Genomic DNA, 19,223 nt, shown 5'->3' on the forward strand with positions numbered 1-19,223 from the left:
AGACGATCAGAGGGCTGCAGCACCTTCCCTACGAGGACAGGCTGATAGAGTTGGGGTTGTTCAGCCTGGAGAATGAAGGCTGAGGAGATCTTATAGTGACCTTCCAGTACCTGAAGGGGGCTGCAGGAAAGCTGGAGAGGGGCTATTCATAAAGGCTTATGGGGATAGGACCAGGGGAACAGTACAAACTGGAGATTTAGACTAGACATTATGAAGAATTTCTTCACTATGAGAGTGGTGAGGCACTGGAACAGGTTGCCCAGGGAGGTTGTGGATGCCCCATCTCTGCAGGTGTTCACAGCCAGGTTGGATGGGGTCTTGTGCAGCCTGATATAGTGCTATGCCCCTGCCTATGGCAGGGGTGTTGGAACTAGATGATCTTTAAGGGCCCTTCCAACTGTACCTATTCTATGATTCTTAATACCACGAGAGGCTGGGAAGGGGAGAAAACCCTAAGGATTAAGGGTAGGTAGGGGGTGGAGGATTTTCATTTTTCTTTTTAAACAAAATCTCACTACACTGTCTGGGAAAGTGAACAGCTCAGAGATTTGCCATTTAAAAGGCATAACTTGCCATCACTAACATTCTCCCCCCAGAATTGTACCTATCAAGAAGCCCAGAGTTTCTTCCTTATAAAAGACAAGAAACTGTACATGATAGCTTTGCTAAATTCTAGGAAATATATTTAATTTCTTACTTAAAACCGTAACTTTGTTTCCACTTTTAAAGAGCAAAATAGCCATGTAACTGAAGTTTAACTTGCAGGAAAGAGATCTTTACCTAAATTTGAGTGTTGTGCAACTGCATGGCAATAGGGTTGCATGTTTAGTACTATGGTCAGCCAGATACTTGAAGGTTCTTGTGTATTCTAAGTATAATAAATTTACAGCATCTACACAAACATTTACTAAAGTGTTCAACTCTCAGCAACCACTTCTAGATTTTAAACACAGAAAGATATTTGCCATAAACAGTATGTAGAAGAAAATTAATTTTAAAAATAGTTTTAAGGATATTTGCAAGGGGTCATACATGATTCAGCAATGCTCACACCACTTCCAACTTGACACCATACACTGCAGTATTCACTCTGGCTATCAGAGTCCAGACAATTCTTGAAAATTGTCTATAAACTAAACCCCCAAATAACTATGCATTGAAATGCTGATAGACAAAGCACTGCTTTAATTTATATTAACATTGCACAAAACCCTGATGGAGGTTTAAAGCCAGACAGCAACAAACAGCCTGTAATATGCTTTCAAACCAACTACAATTTAAATCCAAGAAGTGCTGACTCTGCCCATGGGATTTCACACAAACTGTCTTCATTCAACCCCTTCTTTATAATTCCACCACCACACTGTAATAGGGCCTCTCAGCTGGCAAAAGCAACACCTGAGGGTTTTTTTTTTTTGTTTTAACCAGATCACCCAGTGTAACCAGCTCAGAAGTAAGCAAGCATTGCACAAATCTACTGGTGTTCCAGCCATGTCAGGCTCCCACCAGTGTTCAGGGAAAGCCTTAAGGAAAAGCTGTGGCCACACAAAGTTAAGGGCTGACCATAAACACCAGGAGCAGCACTGCTGACTTTGGCACGCGAGTCAGAAAAGTGAGTCAGAAACATATCCCCTTCCATGTACGTCCCAGCACAGCCAGCCTCCTTATTTCAGGTTAAGAAGGCGTTTTGCTGCAATGGGGAGGCTTCACCAGCTCAGTGAAACTCCTGGAGGAGGCTAGTTCAGGAATGCAATGTACTTGGCTCTAGGGGTACGTGGCCACATAAGCACAAGCAAGATCTCAATGTACCGAATGGTGACGCCAGGCAGTGAGGAACACCTGAGGAAACAGCCTGTCCTCATCTAGCTGATACAAAAGCCCCACCATCTTCTGAAATGCCAATTCAGCTGACTAGAGCAAATTCACACTCATGGCAGCAACATCAACCTTAGGGGAAAACCTTCTGCAGACAGCAGAGCTCCCTGGTGCTGCTACAAGCTTTTCCCCACTCTCCCCACTGGTCACAACCACTTCTGACACAGGAGTAGGGCGATGGAAAAAATGTATCAGCCACATGCCTTGGCAATGTGCTGTATCACCAACTATCAAGTGATTAAAAGGAACCCATCTGCTTTATTCCAAGATCACTTATACCTAGCATTAGAAAACTACTATGAAAACAACCAATCTGGGCAAAAAAAGTTACCTACTATCCTCCTTGCCACTAATTCACTAACAAAAATATTTTATATATTTATTACATTATTCACCTTTCCTAAAAGGCACATAGGCTTCTGAACAGATCAGCCCTTTCCTGTGAACAACTAAAAAAACCTGTTGATGCTATCTGTCAAGGCTCCTGTCAAACATTGCCATGACTGTAACTTGACAAGTGTCAGTAAGAAATAGGATGTTAACCTCAGACTATGAATTTCCCACTCTAAAAATCAGGAGGCAGCGAAACCTAAACTCCACACAAAGCGATGATGTAAGCAGAAAAACCATACTGTACAAAACCTTGCAAGAACAAGAAGGAAGCCTCTCTGAAACAACTTGTCACCGAGATTGTTTTCCTCTTTCAAAGCATTTAGAAGAGCACAGAACCAAGACCTTTCTTCCCAAACACTCACACAGAAAAGTTAGAAATCCTAATATCAGCTGAGTCAGCATGCAGCCGCTACTTACATACTCCAAACCTCCTTAAAAGCACTCCATTTAATCAAAAAAGCGAAGCACACTGTTCCACATCTCATCCAGAAATGATGGATTTCAAGACAGGACACGCACACTTCATTCTCTCACGCTTCCAAAGCAAAGGTTTTCTGTATACTCCGAAAAAAAACAAGGAGCAGGAACTTTTCTGGTAATTCAAAGGACAGTTAGGGCTTTACAATCTACCGTATTCCCTGGGGAGAAATGGCAGGGATTAGCAATAGCAGCCTGGATCAGAGGTCTCACATCAGACCATGATGACTGTTCCATCAGACATATGCAACCTACACACAAGACCTGCAGAGCTTAAGTTTTGGTTTTCAAAGCCTGCTCCCAGCTTTAAGTTGTGACCGAAATAAAAAAAAGAAATTCAGAAATATATGCAAGAAATTAATTGATGAAAAACTGTTCCTCTCACCCTGCAGACACCCTGAAACAACTCAAGGGTATGAGTTCATCATCTCAAGGAACAGTAGTGGAAATGACCAATGGACAAAGTGCAGTCAAAGGAAAGGAAGATGAAGAGAAGCAGACACCAGAAGGACTAGCAGCACTAACAAAAGTCTGCAGTACAAGAAGGGGAAGAATAATTCTGAGCATGACAAGAACTGAGAAACAAATGGAACAACCAACTCTGCAAAATACTAGATTCTAGATTTCTATGCAAGAAATTAACTTCCGCTTCCAGTCAGCCAGCAATCACTTCAGATTTCAGGGTTGGCAGAAGGATATTTTTCAGCCATAGGCCACATTTTAAAATGAAATTTCTACATAATTACTGAAAATATACAGATCTTCTAAAACAAGCATCCACTATTGTAAACTAACAATGGATAGTAGTTTCCAAATAGAAGACAATGTTTCAAGGAAGTTACCTGTGTGCAGTCAACTGACTTTTATACTAAAGCTACTACAGATCCTAGAACTCTCTTTGTCTTAGGCATCTGAGATGTGCAACTACAGAAGAAGAAAACCAATTCTGAAGCCAGAGGAAGGCTGAAGGGAAGATCAGGAAGGAGGAGCAGGCAAGGAGCCAGGGACAGCAGAGGAACTTGCCAACTATGCACTGTGATAATGAACGGAGCAAGTTCCACAGCATGGGTTTTAATTGCGACTGCCCTGCTACTCACCCCATGAAATCAAGCTGTAAGCACTAACAACTGTGATACACCACCAGGCTTCAGCTGTAATTGCTCTTCTGTATCCTCTACTCTTTTAACCAACTGGACTACTAGACAATTCAGACAGAGAACTGCAACTGATAACTAGAAAAAACCCACTACTCCATTCACAGCACAGTACTATTGTGCTCATATCCACTCACTACATGCAGAAGGCTGCTCGCATAATCTGTCTCCCAGATAAAAAATTCACATAAGAGTTGCCTTGCAAAAGCTAACTAGAAAAAAAATATAGATTCAAATTGCAGGCACTATATCAATGGATAACTGCAGTGTTCCCAACAAAACTCTTCCACTAGCTCAAAATGGAATTGACTTACTTAATGTTTTAAATAATTACTTCATTTTTGCTGTGGAATGGGTACACAACAGAATTACTATATGTGAAAACTTATATTTCATTATATAGTCTTCAGGGAAATCACTGGTTTTGTATTGCTTATTTATATAACCAAAATGGTTTTCCTAGCATATAGGCAGTAACACAACAAAACGACCTAGTTACTTAAAAACTATCTAAAATTAAATTCTCAAATAGGAAAAGAACAGAGCTTAGGCTACAATACAAAACCAGAGCCCACAATGCTCAAGAGGAACCAGCAGTGTGCTGTGGCAGCTGGGAAGGACAGCAGTACCCCGGGCAGCACTACCAAGAGGACAGCCTGCAGGCTGAGTGAAGTGACCATCACCTATAGCTTTTTAGTCCCAGCCAGCACCATGGCACGGAGCTCCTCTAAGTGCAGGGTGTTTCACTTACACTTACTGACCGTCATGAGCTTGCTCTCTGCCCATGCCTCCAGCCTATCTATACTTCTCTGAATAGCAGCTCTGCCCTCGGGTGTACCAACTGGTTCCGCAGCTTGGCATATACAAGCCCTCCAGTGCCAGCAAAAGGACTATAATATATTTTATTCCCAGGATCAATACAAGCAAGCAATGCTACCAGCAAGACAACTGGAAGTTAATCTAGAAAACCAGACTTTACCTTCCTCTGCAAAGACAATTTCAATTAAGGGCTCCAAAGCAAAGATAACCCTTCCTTGCAAATGAAGGACATGACCAGAAAAAAGGTAAGAGATTTTTAAAGGGGAAAAATCTCAGACTACATCGTCTCATTACTGGCAAATTCTGCTCCCCACTGAGCCCCTGAAGAATTCCATGGCTCCCTCTGGAAAGCTGCACCCAAAGTGAGGGAGGTGGAAAAAAAGAAAAAAGAAAGACCTGTAGTAGCTGAAGCCTCAATGATGAGGAAGGATCACTTATTATTAGCTTTGTCTTTCAACAGGTGTGTACCTTCCAAGTAGCAGGATACGAGTGTAGAAAAAGCAAAAGGCACACTAAAAAGTACATCAGAAACAACACTCCACAACATTCATGTTGCTATAAGAGAAGATTAAACTGAAAATAAAGCTAATTGACAATATGTTCATCTACGTTCCTTGTCCTGTAAAGGACCACTATTTTCTGTGTTTATAAGGCTCTTTATAAAGTCATACGACTAAATAGATAAAAATAATATATGTTTATCTTACTACCTGTATAGCTTACAACAAAATTTTGGCACAGCCTTTGGCTCATGAGAGAGACCGCTCCCATTTTCTAATTTCACTAAAGAAAATGACAGAGTCAGGACTCCAGTCTAGGAACTGCTCTGTTGTTCTTGAGTCTGTGCCAGGTGTTAGGAGACCTTGGGGAGTCACTACTCGTCATTTTCTCCAAGCTAGATTGGAGACTTAATAAAAATTTACTCAAGACATAAATTGTAATTTTTGCATTAAAGTATAAAGCATTTTAAGCACAGATCTTACTCCCAAAGCATTCCAAAGTACAGGCAAAGCAAACAGTAATAAAATAAATTGCAACAGGAATTTCACTATAGCCGACTAACCTCCTTTCAGTGAAAAATGCAGTTAACAGCAGGATCCCCACAGGATGTGGACTTTTGATAAGTGACCTGGGAAAAGGTGAATACCAAAATATATTGCATAATCCATCCTAGCTCTGCAGAAAAGGGCACAGAAGGATAAAACAATACCAAGCGCCCAGACGACAAAATGACAGGTGAAAATCAGGAAAGATTAAGTGCAAAGGAATCCTCTCTGAGGGGAAAAAAAAAAAAAGGCAAAAAAAGCCTCCTTACTCACAGTTATGTCTTCTAACCTGGACAGCATAGCTTCAGAAAAAAACTGCAGTAAATACAGAGTTCTCCTAAGAACATACTCTCAGCACAGCAGCAGAGGCAACTGGTGGTGTACATGACAGCAAAAGGCAACACAGAATACATCATTATGCCAGCATACAAATTCCTGACGTTACTACATAAATACTGTAACTCTGGTTGTCTTAGTTAAAGAGGGTTTGGCAGAACCAGAAAAGCAAAAGCTGCACAGAAGAGTAGCAGGAATGACTAGAAACATGGAACAGCACCCATGTGAAGAAATATTAAAAAGATTGTGATTCTTCAGTTTAGGAGGGAAACAGCATCAGCAGAAGAAAGCTAGAAAGGCCAATGCCAGATTTTTAAAATCATGAAAAATAAAACTACTGGGAAGCAAGCATTCACGATGCAGTCTAGGAGACACTGAAATCACATGCAGTAGGTTTTAAACAAAAGGAAGTTCCTTTTCCATCTTATCTAACTGTGGGACTCATTGTTACAGGATGTTGCAGAGGCCAAAAGTACAAATGGCTTTTAAAACAAGATTACATAAATTAATGGCAAGTATGTCCATCCATCTCTCTGTATTATGAGCAGAGGTCCAGACGCAACCTCTGGCTCAGAAAGTCCCTTGGTTTCCAGAAAGGTGGACGTAATATAGGAGTATCAGTTCATATACAGTTTAAACTTTCATATACGAGCTGATTATTTATTATTTACAACAAACATATCAGTATAAGCACAGATGACAAATTTCTGTGAAACAGAGACATCTGATAAACTCCCATCTAGCAGACATGAGAAGACAACTTGCTAGAATCTGAAACTAGATCAGCCAGAGTGCAGAAACAGTGCAAGTTTTGAGCAGAGTGGGTCATAAGCATTTTAGCAGTAACAACATTTGCTTTATACTTCACTTCAATTATTTTGCATATTCTCCAAAACCACATAGCTTTAACCTACAATTCAGGGCTGGTACAGCATTAGTTCATACAGAAGGTCACTTCAGATGAGCACAACTCCATCTGGCTTCAATTTGTTACTAGATATAAGGCACGGAGGGTCAAACTGGCACCTCATGAGAGGCACGTGGCTCTTATCTTTCAAACGCAGTTCTTGCAGACGATAATCCATTGATAGGGTGCCCCTGCAACTGCTGACTGCCTGGCAGAAAGCTGCAACTGATGCAAGCAGAGTTCTCTGCACCTCTGCCCACCACTCTTCATGTCCGCTCAGTCTCCCTGCGTTCAACAGCAAAGGAGCCTAATACTGCGGAGCAAGGTGTCCAGGGAGAACAGGTAGGAGTGGCAAGATGAAAGAAAAACAGCTAGAAGTTAAACAGGAGATGAGGACTGTAACTTGAGAGCTGCAGGCTTTTGATTTATGCAACACACTGACAAAATACATGAGTCTGACTCTTACCTGTTCAAAGGTTCCCTCTTCACACTTCTCCAAAATGGTTTTTAATGTCAAGTCCGTGGTATTTTTCTTAAGTAAATGAAAGCTAAAACATATCGAAAATAATCTCTCCAGATGTTTGTTACAAAGTTGCTACATAAAATGACATAAAAATACAGGAAATAAAGTAAAGCACTTTCTGGTATTTTGTGGCTTTGAAATAGCTTTATTTCACTTTTCTGTCTGTCTAGCGAAGAAAGGACAGCTATCCCTGGTACACTAGGCTCTCTCATTATAGAAGTGGTCCTAAAATCTCACATATATATTTCAAGTAATTTTGTAGGAAAGTATGAGCCCCCTTATAGATAAATAATTAATTTTAATTTCTTAAACTTCTGCTTAAATCACATGCTTTAAATGAGCAAGCTATCCTAAGACAGGACTGTGGGGACATAGGCACATATGAACTGTGAAATAGGCCACATGGGAGAAAACAGTGAAGAGGCAGCAGCAGCACAATACAAATGCACCTATCAAAACAAAAATGGATCTAAGCCAGGAATATTTCAAACTGTCAGATAACTTACATATCTGACCACAATGTTTCTTTAAGAAGCAAATGACCACTAATAGAAGACAGACTTCCTGTCACTTTCCTCAGAAATGCCACAAGCAGGACTTGCTAGTGACTGTGCCATTGCTGGAAAAAAATATTTTAACAAACTGCAAAAAACGCTTTGTTTTGTATCTCCTCCACTTCAAATCACAGTATGTTTGCTGGTTTTGTTTTTTTTTTCAACAAGAGGGCTGAGGCTGGCAAGTACCTCTGGAGATCACCTGGTTCAGCTCCCTGCTCAGAGCTGGGTGACCCGCAGTCAGATTTTGACTATTTCCACAGATGGAGACTCCACAACCTTTCTGGCAACCCTGCTTCTCTGTTTGATCACCCTCACAGTCAAAAGAACATTTCTTATGTTTAAATGGAATTTCTTGCATTTCAGTGTGCTCACTGCCTCGTCACCAGCACTGCTTAGAAGAGACTGGCTCCCTCTTCTTCACTCCCTCCATCTGTACACACCGGTACAATCCCCCCAGTGCCTTCACCTCTCCAGCATAAACAGCTCCAGCTCCCTCAGTCTCTTCCCATAAGACCTGAAAAAGCAAATCCACTATTATGAAGAGTGCTACTGACTGGCTGATGCTCTGTCACACAGGGGCTAAAGCAGACAAAAATAAGGTTAAGCCAAAGAGAAGTATGATTTACCAACATTTATTTCACTGGGCATCACATAACATGCCAGCTGAAACTGAGTCAGTTTAAGGTGCCCTTATCAACTGGCCACAGTTTCCTTTCTCACAGCAGCAAGGCTGCATGCCAGCTGCCTGAACAACAATGCAGCAACTGCTGGAACTGCACAGGCCCAATGCCTTCAGCCGAGCACAGACCACACACTGTCTGAATACAGCAGAAGCTACTAAGGAAGCCTGATGTCCACGGTGAGGGTCAGCCGCTTGAACAGGAGAGTAGCAGCTAGAAATATGTGTTGTTAGCCAACTATAAGCTGCTTTGGAAGCCTTCCACATGTTGCACTTCAGGTCTTTTTCACAGTGCAGAGAACTTAAACATATGAGGATTTCTGCCTCAAAATTAGTATGGACCAAGTTTTTGTTCTAAAGCAATTTAAATTCTAAGTTATCACAACACTCAGTCTATTACTGTAACTTTTTGGTTTGACTAGTAACTTGAGGACTGTTCTAACTATATAGGTGCAGTGTTCTGAAATGAAAGCAGGACAAAACACATCTGGCATACTAGAAGGTCAGCAAGAGTATGCCCAGCAGAGGACCTATAGCCTCTGCCACTTCATGAAGTATTTCAAGCTATCAACAGAATAAAGTGATGTGAATCGACAACACAATCTCCCATGAAAAGACTTGAAATACATTAAAAAAACCCAAACAACCAATCAAACACATATAAACTCCTACACCATTCAGCCAGTTTATTGCATTTTAAAACGTCTTACAGTCATGTGACAACCAACACAACTCCTTCACTCTGTTAAAATCAGAAGGGAGAACAGCTTCCTGACACCCCCACCCACTGCATTCACCTTTGTATAATCTTAAACATAATAGTTGTTTTTGCCGAAGCAAGGCAAGGCGGTCTCAGAATCTGCTCTCACAGCAGCACACTGGGGCCACAGAGTATGTCCCCAAAGCCATATGTCATCTGTGTAGTCTACAACTCCTTCTTGATCAAACTATGTGCTCTGAGCTGGTGTGACCCTAAATTTATGTGTAAAATTAATCCTTGGGTATAAAACAGCCTTTTCTGTTAGACCACATTAATTACCCTACAGGTATGGCCTTCATCTCTTCACTACAGTGCTATGCACACAACATATACATAAGCGCCTGACCTTCACACACAACATCCACACAGACATTCAAGCATGCACATTTCTACCCAATTCCTATTTATAACACCATATGCTAACAAAAATATTCAAGTAGTTTTAAGCTAAATACCAAAGAACAAGAAAGTCTTCAAGAGTAAGCAGCTGTTACGTGCATAAAAGCATTGCTCTATTTTTGACAGACACTGCCCTGGAACAGCGAGTGAATTAGCTTTTGACCTGAAGCTTATCACTGCCACTTACCAGCTAATTCTGGCACAAGCCTGCACTGAAAATATGTTTGATCAGCTATCATTAACCAACAATTTTCAGAAACTGGAAGGAGTTTACAAGGATTTAATGAGCACCAAATAACTTTTTCAGAAGGCCACAAAGACCAGCATTAGTCCCTCTTTTGAAGGGTCTAAGTAGTAAGTCACAGATGTGGAAGACTAATTGGGTATAATAAATAACAATTACTCCATTCAGCAGTAGCTGCAAAGTCAAATAACTTTACTGCTCTATTCATTGAAAATACTGCTCTCAAAACACAATTTCCTTAGTGCAGTGTAAAAAAACATGCCAAAGATTAAAGATCTTGTATTGATAAACTTATTCAGAATGTATTTCCAAAGAACGTTTGCACAGGCCTTGGATGGTCCACAGTCACTCCCTTACTGTAAAGTAACAAAAAGCACCAGCACAAGAGACAGGGAGCCCCACAAACCCCACTGAAGAATTAACTAACCAATCCACTCACAACAGTCCCAAACTAGCACTCAGTGCAAGACAACTACTAGACAGACAGCATTTTGCAAACATCCCAGTAGCAGTCTAGCCCATTCAAGCCAGAAGCCCTTGTATATTAACTAGGATGGGCTATACACCTCAGCTGAATAGCAAACATCATGAATGCAGGTAAACATCATGAAAGAGACTAATAGCTGTTGATCCACTTGCAGGAAACAGCTGACAACCTACTCAGAAATTAAGGATAGCCTAGAAAAACAAACACCCAGTCAAGGTTACTGATACAACTGACTCAGAGACTTGAGAACTACTGTTCAGACAGTCCTATGACTTGGCAGGACACCACTTGCAAGGAATTTCAGTCTAAGAGGCCACTGGAAAGAGAAGACAGCTCTTCCTCTGGAGCTGTACAGCTTATAAGGAACATCACGCTTAATTTTTGGTTGCATTGAATTGAGCCCATTCTTCAGAAGAGAGACAGCATAGCACATCAAAGCAGCAAGACGTTCAGAAAGTCATTAATACCGCTGATACAAAAAAATGAAATCAATTATCCACAGTGTATTGAAATCACTGATGTGCACAAAACACAAGGCTGGAGGTTCCTAATCTCCAAAAGAACAGCTCAAAAACTAACTGTAGCTGCACAGTCACAAATTCCTGGAAAACGCAAGCAAAAAAACAACCCAGAATTTCTTAGAACTATCCTAACACACTAGGGAACAGAGGAGACAGGAAAGAAAAGTGAAATATAGTTGAAATTGCCCATTTCAGACAGAGTCCCTCAAGCAGAGCAAGTGCTGGATCCAGCACAATGGGATGTGGCTGAACAGGGACCTTTCTTACCAGCAGCAGCCAGCAGCAAGCTGCAGCACACTGCTCATCGCAGAGGATGCCAGTCCAGTTCCGTCTTGAAACAGAGAACCCAAAATGTCTTTGGTGCTAATAAAACTCTAGAATAATGGATAGGGACAGTCAACAAGCATAAGAAATCTAGCTAGCAAGTTGGTTTTGAAGCTGGGCAGGGGGCAGAGACAAGGGGAAGAAAAAAAACCCCAAATCAGTTTTAATTTGGAGAAAACAGTTCTTTTGAATAATGCATTTCTAATGGGAAGAATCAAGTCTCACATTGAACAAGGAAGAACAACGAAAAGAAAGGTTAAGAAAGAAAAAAATATATAGCTAGTAAAGATTTTTTTAAACTGTGTTTAATTTTCATAGGCAAATTTTGGAATAATCAGTTCCTAAGTGTTAAACTAAGTCTGTAGTTTGGCAAACACTTTAAGTTGGCATAAATTTGCATTGCTGCTGAAAGAAGGTCTTACCATCTGCCAGTCCCCTGTGCCAGCACAAACATCCGAACACCGAACCAGGAGCACTTCTTTGCCAGTTTATTTCTCAGATGGATCAGTTCCCCAAACCAGTTCACAGGATGGCCAAGTAAATACTTGTGCTGGCAAGGAACAGTGACTACTTCTCCAGCAGCGCCAACCAAAAGTGTTCCTTGATCTACAGCCTAAGACACAGGGGCACGGAGAAGTTTCTTTCTAGCAGTCACAGGTGGTGCTCCTCACCCTCAGACAAGCCATATTTGTAACATACTTCAAAGTTACAACCACGCAGTTGCCCCTCAGAAACTAGGACATCTTTGTAATTTTCTCTAGAAGGAGAACCTGCCAGAATCTCAGCAACATTCATGTTTTCATTTTCACCGCCCATAAACAAGTGCCTTTTCTGGATGCTGTGCTTTTCTATCAAAAGGTTATTTGCATCAGAGACCACAGACAGGCTTCTGATCATCTGTTCTGTTTGGGACACGAAGTGCTTGTCCACAAAGAACAACAAATGGAACTGTATTCATTGCATGTAAGGACTCTACCCCAAGAGGAATGTAAGAACTGTGGGCCACTGAGCGTCTATGAACCACCTTCAGTCCTTTGCTGATCAGTACATTCATCTAGAAAAAAACAGCATCGCCAACAGAAACACCACTCTCAGAAAATGAATCAGTAATCGGTCATGTTCTGTATCAAGGTCAACCAACTCAAGTGAGTATTGGCAGGCTGAGAGAGACCTAGCTACACTTTCCCACAACTCAGTGATAAATTCAAACCCATACAGCATCTATCAGGAACCACTTAGTTCATTAAGTTTTCTACCAAGAAATAAATTCAAGACATGATAATGAAATAAATCCCCAAAATTACACAGAAGGATCTCAGTAACCAGGCATGCCACAAGCAAAGCAAGAGGAAGCCTCCTACTTTACAGACATGCCTCAGTCCAGATCCTCAGAAGCAGCTCTTGGGTCCTCGGATCAGAGCAGGACTCACCAGAGCTGCAGCAGAGCCCTACACCTGCCTCTGTGCTCGCTTTCCTTCTACCAGCGCTTTGCTATCATCACTTCTCAGTACCTTCTTGGTTACTGAGACCTTACTCTGTACCTCATATTTTCACCTGTCTTCTCATTGTTGCACACATACTCACAGCTATATTTTGAAAAATAAGATGGAAAGAACATCCAGAAATCATGTTCAGATCTCCTGTATGCTATTTTAAACAGCATGTGCAAAACTTGGATTTACCTATCCTCCTCCTGTATTCCCTCTGCCCCCTCTCAGTTCTACACAACTGCTGACAGCTTCAGCACTATCAGCTGATTACTGCTCCTTAGTTTTATTTCTCTTTCCTTGGTAACATCAATCCAAGATGTTTGTAGGAAAGCTGCAGCACAAAAATGGCTAGAGCAGAGAGCGTCTTCTTTACACTTTCTAGAAAAGACAACAGCAGGGTACAAGAAACTGACTCACTCTTGGAAGATTATTTTCTAAAGGAGCATCACTAACTTTGAAAGAAGCTAATTTAACAGGGCACAGTTAGACTAGCCCGAATCCAGGGCATTCCAGATCTTTGGAAAGCTCCAGGACTCTAGCACAGCATCATACTAAAAAACCGATGGGCATCCCTGAAATTATAAGCAGCTGTTGAAGTACTTGCAATCAGGTCAGTTTATTTTGAGATTGGAAGCAGAGTAAGAGATGAGCAACTATATAATTCAGCAATTTCAAGAGAAGGCACAAAAGCAGGCTTGCACAATGTGCAGATGATAAAGCAGATTTTTAAGCCACTGGTGCCTGAGGAGCAGTGGGTGTCACCAGCAGAGACGAGAAAGCATTGATAAAATGGAGCAATTTGAACAGTAGTTGTTCTGTCAAGTTACAAAGAACCAGGCATGAAGCAAAAAGTGAAGAGATGTAAACAGGGACTGTCAAACTGTTCAATGTCCCACCAATAAAATACACAGGGTAGGGTAAGGAGAAGGGTGGCACTGGGTGTGATGGGAGCAGAAGCAGGAACAGTGATAGATCACAGGTCCATTCATACAGCAATTATTATCCCCACAACTGGGACCTTCCAGTGTTACAGCAAAACCAGTAAAGGATGCAAACTTCAGATTTATATGAAGTCATAGATGATCAACGGAGCACACAATCAGGAAAAGATAAACCTACCAGAAAATCATAAAGCTATGATCTTTCTTTAAACCCTTCTCAGGCTCTGTGTGGGGAAGGATGAAAAACCTTCTCACCTGCCTGAGATTGAGGAGGATTTCATTTCCTGACTTTGATGAGCAGGTTTACACCTCCACTGGCTAAGAAAGGAAAGAGAAATATATGCACATACAAGCATGGTAACTGATAAGAGAAAGGAAAAGAGAAACAGCATTTTGGGAGGAGACAGAAGAAAAACCTATAAAATAGCAGGAAGTAGGAGAAAGACACTCCAGCTCATGTATGCAAGTATGTGCCACCAACTGCTAGAGAAAAGAAGGAAGCAGAGTCTAGGAAGAAGCAGACTAAGAGAACAAAAGCAAGGAATGCAGTAAGTCAGGACTTCTGAGATGAGTAAATAGCTATTCTCTTATACCTACTGCTGTACAGTCCACCCACCTGGAAGGCAGATGGCTAGTTTATACCTACTGTAATGTAGATACCTTTCAGGCTGGCAAGTGATCTATTAGATGTCATGTCTAAGCAAAATCACATCAGTTTAAGTATATCAATTTTAGGTAGCCAAGTTAGTCTGGAGAAAATCCTCAACAGACTTTCAAATGTAAAATCTCAGGTTTCCCACCACACTTAACATTTTACCTTACATCATGCCCTTTACCTTAGAGGCTGGCCTTGGTGAATATAAATCAGTTTAAAAGACCTAAAACAAAGTTGCTTTTTCCCTCTGACAGATCCATTTCTTTTCCCTTTTTCATATATTGCTTCACCACCTCAGCTATGTCCCTGACACAGTCCAATTCTAGCAAGTCCACTGCTGCATGAAGAGCCATACCAAACTGCAATAATTTATTACTGTACCAGCCCATCACCTTGTGCGGCTAGCATTGGCAGTGTTCTACAGAGTGCAGGGGGATGCCCAAGGGCTGGAATTCTTTTGCTGGTTCGGATGCTATGAAATTACAAATCTCACCAGTGACTCTGCAAATTGGTTTATTTAGCACCTTCAGTAAAAAGGTACACCAAGTTCTCCACACACCAACTATGCAAACCACAGTATTGCAACACACAGTCACAGGAGCAGTAAAATTATTCCATAAGAGCTCAGTCGGTCACCATGTGCTACACTTCTATGCATTTTGGTCCTGTTATATGAAGTGAAACCAGCAAGAATAAATATCACACTTGTTCCTTTTAAAAAGCCTTTGCTGTAAATGCAAATCCAACATACCCATCAAGATTTGAACGTGGACTGTTCCTGAATAAATGAACTAAGCAGCTGTCACCACACAAAATGCACTAACACAAAAGCTCCAGAGTAACCTGTTGCAGCTAATAACATCCATCTATATTGCCAAGAATATGAAAGTATACTGGGACCCCTGCAGCAACACAATCAAACTTCAATTTAGAAAAAACAGGCAAGAAGAAAAAATTACTTCAGATACTTTACATATTCCTTTCCCCTCTCTTCTTTCTAAATAGCCAGGAGCCTTGAAAGGATGCATAGAAGAAGTTTCCACTGCCAGACTGTTCCCTGGCCACATCCCTTCAACTCATGTGGCACTAATAGCAGAGGAAAGGTGCAGTTCTCTATGGAACTGCAAAAGAGAGAGGATGAAAGTCACCACGTCGCTCCTATCCCTATTGACTTCATCAATAAGCATTCACAAACACTGACAAAGCCCACATTTCAACAGATTCCACCAACTCTTCCACCAACTTGTTCATCTCTTGTCACCAACTCCTTCTGTCTATTCAACTCAGGGGTGAATCTGTGAGAATGACTGACAGTTTTCACTCCATTCTTGCTGCACCTTAAGAGAACTGAGCTTTCCCATCCCACTACAAACACTGACTTTTGTGGGAAGATAAGCAATGGAAAGTGAGGAGGAGAGAGAATGCATTTCTGCACCATCAATGAGTAAAGTACTGTGCCTTCACTGACCTGTACCTGTTTTGATCCCCCAAATACAAAGAAATTTCAGCAATGACTGAAACCCAAGTGAGGCTAAATAATCTTCATTGCTTTGGTGTTGTTCCACAAAAACGGGGCATGAAGAGATTTTTCTCCATCTTTCACAAACAGCAATAGTATCAGCTACTACTAAGAAACGTAAGGTACAGTAGTCCAGGAATTGCATGCCATGGTTCAGGATTACAATTTCAAAAGTCTTTTTCTAAAACCCTGGCACATATTATTTAAGAAGCAACTAAAAACAGAAGTTATATTCCTCTTTACTGCACAAAATTGATACCCAGCAAAGCCACAGATATTTTTAGAGTGCAAGTTTAAAGTACTGGGGACTTAAAGAGATTTACGACTCTCTGAAAGATAAGTTGGCTTAGAACAGTCCAAGCCAACAGGGATCTAGGAGGCATCTAGACCACGTTCCGTTTAACACGTTTTAGCACAGTACTGGCTCAACTAAAGGTATGCAAAGACCACATTTGAAAAAAACGAAAAACTCCCACCCACTCTTCTTTATCACAGAAGTTTAAATTTCCCGTAAAACAAATCCCAGGCTGTTTTTTGCCTTCCAGTTCCTCCCCTCCTCCCTCCCACAGCTTCCTACCAGCTGAGATTCTGCAGCTGCAGCAACAACAGCTTGCCTGTGACAGTGCAACCACCACGGCAGGATGCCTCCTACCAATTCACTAGGTTCCTTATGTTTTAATAGAGGTGGCAAATCATGAGGGGGCTTCCCCTCCTCTTTTTTTTTTAAAAAACTGAAAAGATACTGATGAATATTCATTGCTAGTCCTTTACCAAGGGCGTGAATTTTATTTAAAGCAGTGGAAGGGAATTGCAAATTAGGCTGACAAAGGGAAATTTTGGCTCAGTTCTCTGGTCTCAAAGTAGAGCTAAAGAGTAAGATTTTTGAGGGTAAAAAAGAGTCAATTATAGTAAAAACCCAAACCTCTCCCCACAGCCATCCTACTCCTCACTGTTGTGCCTGCTGCCCACAGCAGCACCATCTCTCCGATTTACAGCGCTACCGGGGCACTCGCCACCGATGCGGGTTTCCTATTCGCATTTTCAAGCCCAGCACTTGGCAACCCGCACTTTGAGCCAGGACTTACCAAAACCCGACGCACTGATGCGACCCTGCAAAGGTTACACACAGACACTTTCATATCGCTCAGAAAGCGCCGCGAGGGGTACGGTGCGTACTGCTGCTCCTCCCGGGAGCCAGTGACTCCCACACGCTACCCCCAGATTTTAGGGGCGAGGACACTGACTGACTCCATTTTTTTCAAACCATGGGAGAACTTACAGCTTTATATTCACAGAATTATTACAGCTGGAAAAGACCTGTAAGTTCATCCAGTCCAACCGACAAACACCTCCATTCATCTTACCGGTGAAGGATTTAACAAAACGCAGGGATATAAACGAGATGACGTTTTCTTCCTGCTCTGGAAAAGCGAGGAAGCAGACAAACGCTTTCACACCTTTCCCGACCCGTCTCCAGGCGAGGCTGGGGCCCGGTGTCCCCCCGGGGAGCGGGCCGGCAGCGGACCGGGGACACACGGGCGGGGTGGAAGGGAAGGTGGGGATCCCCAGGGTCCCTGTCCCCAGCACTCACTTTCGTCCTGCCGTTGATTCTGTAGTTGCCCAGCTTGCCGTTGCAGTGCCGGATGAGATCGTCCATGCTGTTCATGAGCAGCCGGATGGTCTGGCACCCCGGCTCCTTGCCCTCCACCCAGGTGATCTTGTCGCCGCGTATGTCCTTGGAGGAGTCGCTCTTCTGGCTGACGAGCTGCCCGTCGGTGAAGCGGCCGGTGTGGTGGAGGGCCCGCACCTCCTGGGCCACCAGCCCCCCCAGCTCCTTGCCGAGGAAGTCGTCCACCACGCAGATGCCGTGCTTGTTCATGCAGGGCACGATGTACTCCAGCGCCAGCCGCTGCGGCACCAGCGACTTGGTCTGCCCGTTGGGGCGCAGCGCGGCGCCGCCGGGCCCCGCCTGCCCGCCGCCCGGGTACAGGTTCGACTTGTCCCGGTACAGCAGCACCGCCTCCCCGGACGGCGCCGCTCCGGGGGTCTCCGCCTCCCCCCCCGCCGCGGCCGCGCGGTCGCCGGGCAGCGGGGCGGCCTGGCCGGGGACAGCCGGGGGCGCCGGGGGCGGCTCCGCGCCCTTCCCCGCGGCGCAGCGGGCTCGGGGCGGCGGGGGCTGCGCTCCGCGGGGCTCGGCAGCGCCCCCTGCCGCGGCCGCCGCGCCCCCGCCGCGGCAGATCAGCTTGTGCTTCTTCCAGTCCTGGCGCTGGTGCTCCTTGCTGCAGTAGAAGGAGCTGCGGCAGCGCCCGCACCGCAGCAGGTTCTCCATCTTCCCGCACAGCTCACAGTACTGGCGGTCCCGCTCGCTGCTGCTGCTGCAGCCGCCGCCGCTCCCGCCACCGCCGCTGCTACTCTCGCCGCCGCCCTGCCCGGCCCCGCCGCCGCTGTCATTCGCCATGGCGCTGCCGCAGCCCGGCTCCGCCGCGTTATGTAAAGGAGGCGGGCGGGAGCGGCGCTAACGCGGGCCCCCGCCCGGCCGCGCGGCGAGAGGGAGGGCGCCCTCACTGCATCATGGCCGCGGCGCCCTCCGCCTCCGCCGGCCTCCTTCGCGGCCGGGCGCGGGGGCTGCCGCGGGGGCCGCTAGCGCCGCCTCATGCGAGCGGCGGGGAGGGGGGGGGGGGTGGCGCGGCGCGGTGCGGGGCCGCCCTTCCGCTCCCCGCCGGCCTCTGCGGCGCAGCCGCCGCCTTCTCTCCCCGCCGCTGCGCCGGGGAGAGGAGGGAGGGGAGGAGGAGGCGGCGCCGCTCTCGCCGCCCGCCGCGCACGTACGCCACTTCCAGCCCGCCAGCGCCGCTGGCGCGTCAGGGCGGGCGGGGCCGCGTCAGGGCGGGGCGGGAGCGCGCGCGGGGGCCTCGCGCCGGGCGGCCTTGGGGGGCTGTGCGGGAGGTGGTGGCTGTTGTAGAGAGGGGGATGTTTTGGTTTAAGCTAAAGTGGAGCCAAGTCTCCTCTAACCAGCTGTGTGCTTTGGAAGTCAGGCAGAATGTCCGTCTCAGAGCGTGTTTTCTTTCAAACGGTGTTTTTCCAGGCGTTGTTCATTCTTTGGAGATCATAGAATAGTTT

General features: G+C 44.3%; 1 protein-coding gene across 1 annotated transcript in view; it reads right to left on the minus strand.

The window, feature by feature from the left end:
- Positions 1–18,814, minus strand: part of EGLN1 (egl-9 family hypoxia inducible factor 1) — a 36,412-nt gene extending 17,598 nt beyond the window's left edge. The window contains exon 1 of the mRNA XM_009562150.2: positions 17,698–18,814. Within this exon, the coding sequence (XP_009560445.2) occupies positions 17,698–18,564 (867 nt within the window). The 5' untranslated portion in view covers positions 18,565–18,814. The remainder of the gene's footprint in view (positions 1–17,697) is intronic.
- Positions 18,815–19,223: the final 409 nt, after the last annotated feature.

Source organism: Cuculus canorus, chromosome 3 (assembly GCF_017976375.1).
Source record: "Cuculus canorus isolate bCucCan1 chromosome 3, bCucCan1.pri, whole genome shotgun sequence".
Taxonomy (NCBI): domain Eukaryota; kingdom Metazoa; phylum Chordata; class Aves; order Cuculiformes; family Cuculidae; genus Cuculus; species Cuculus canorus.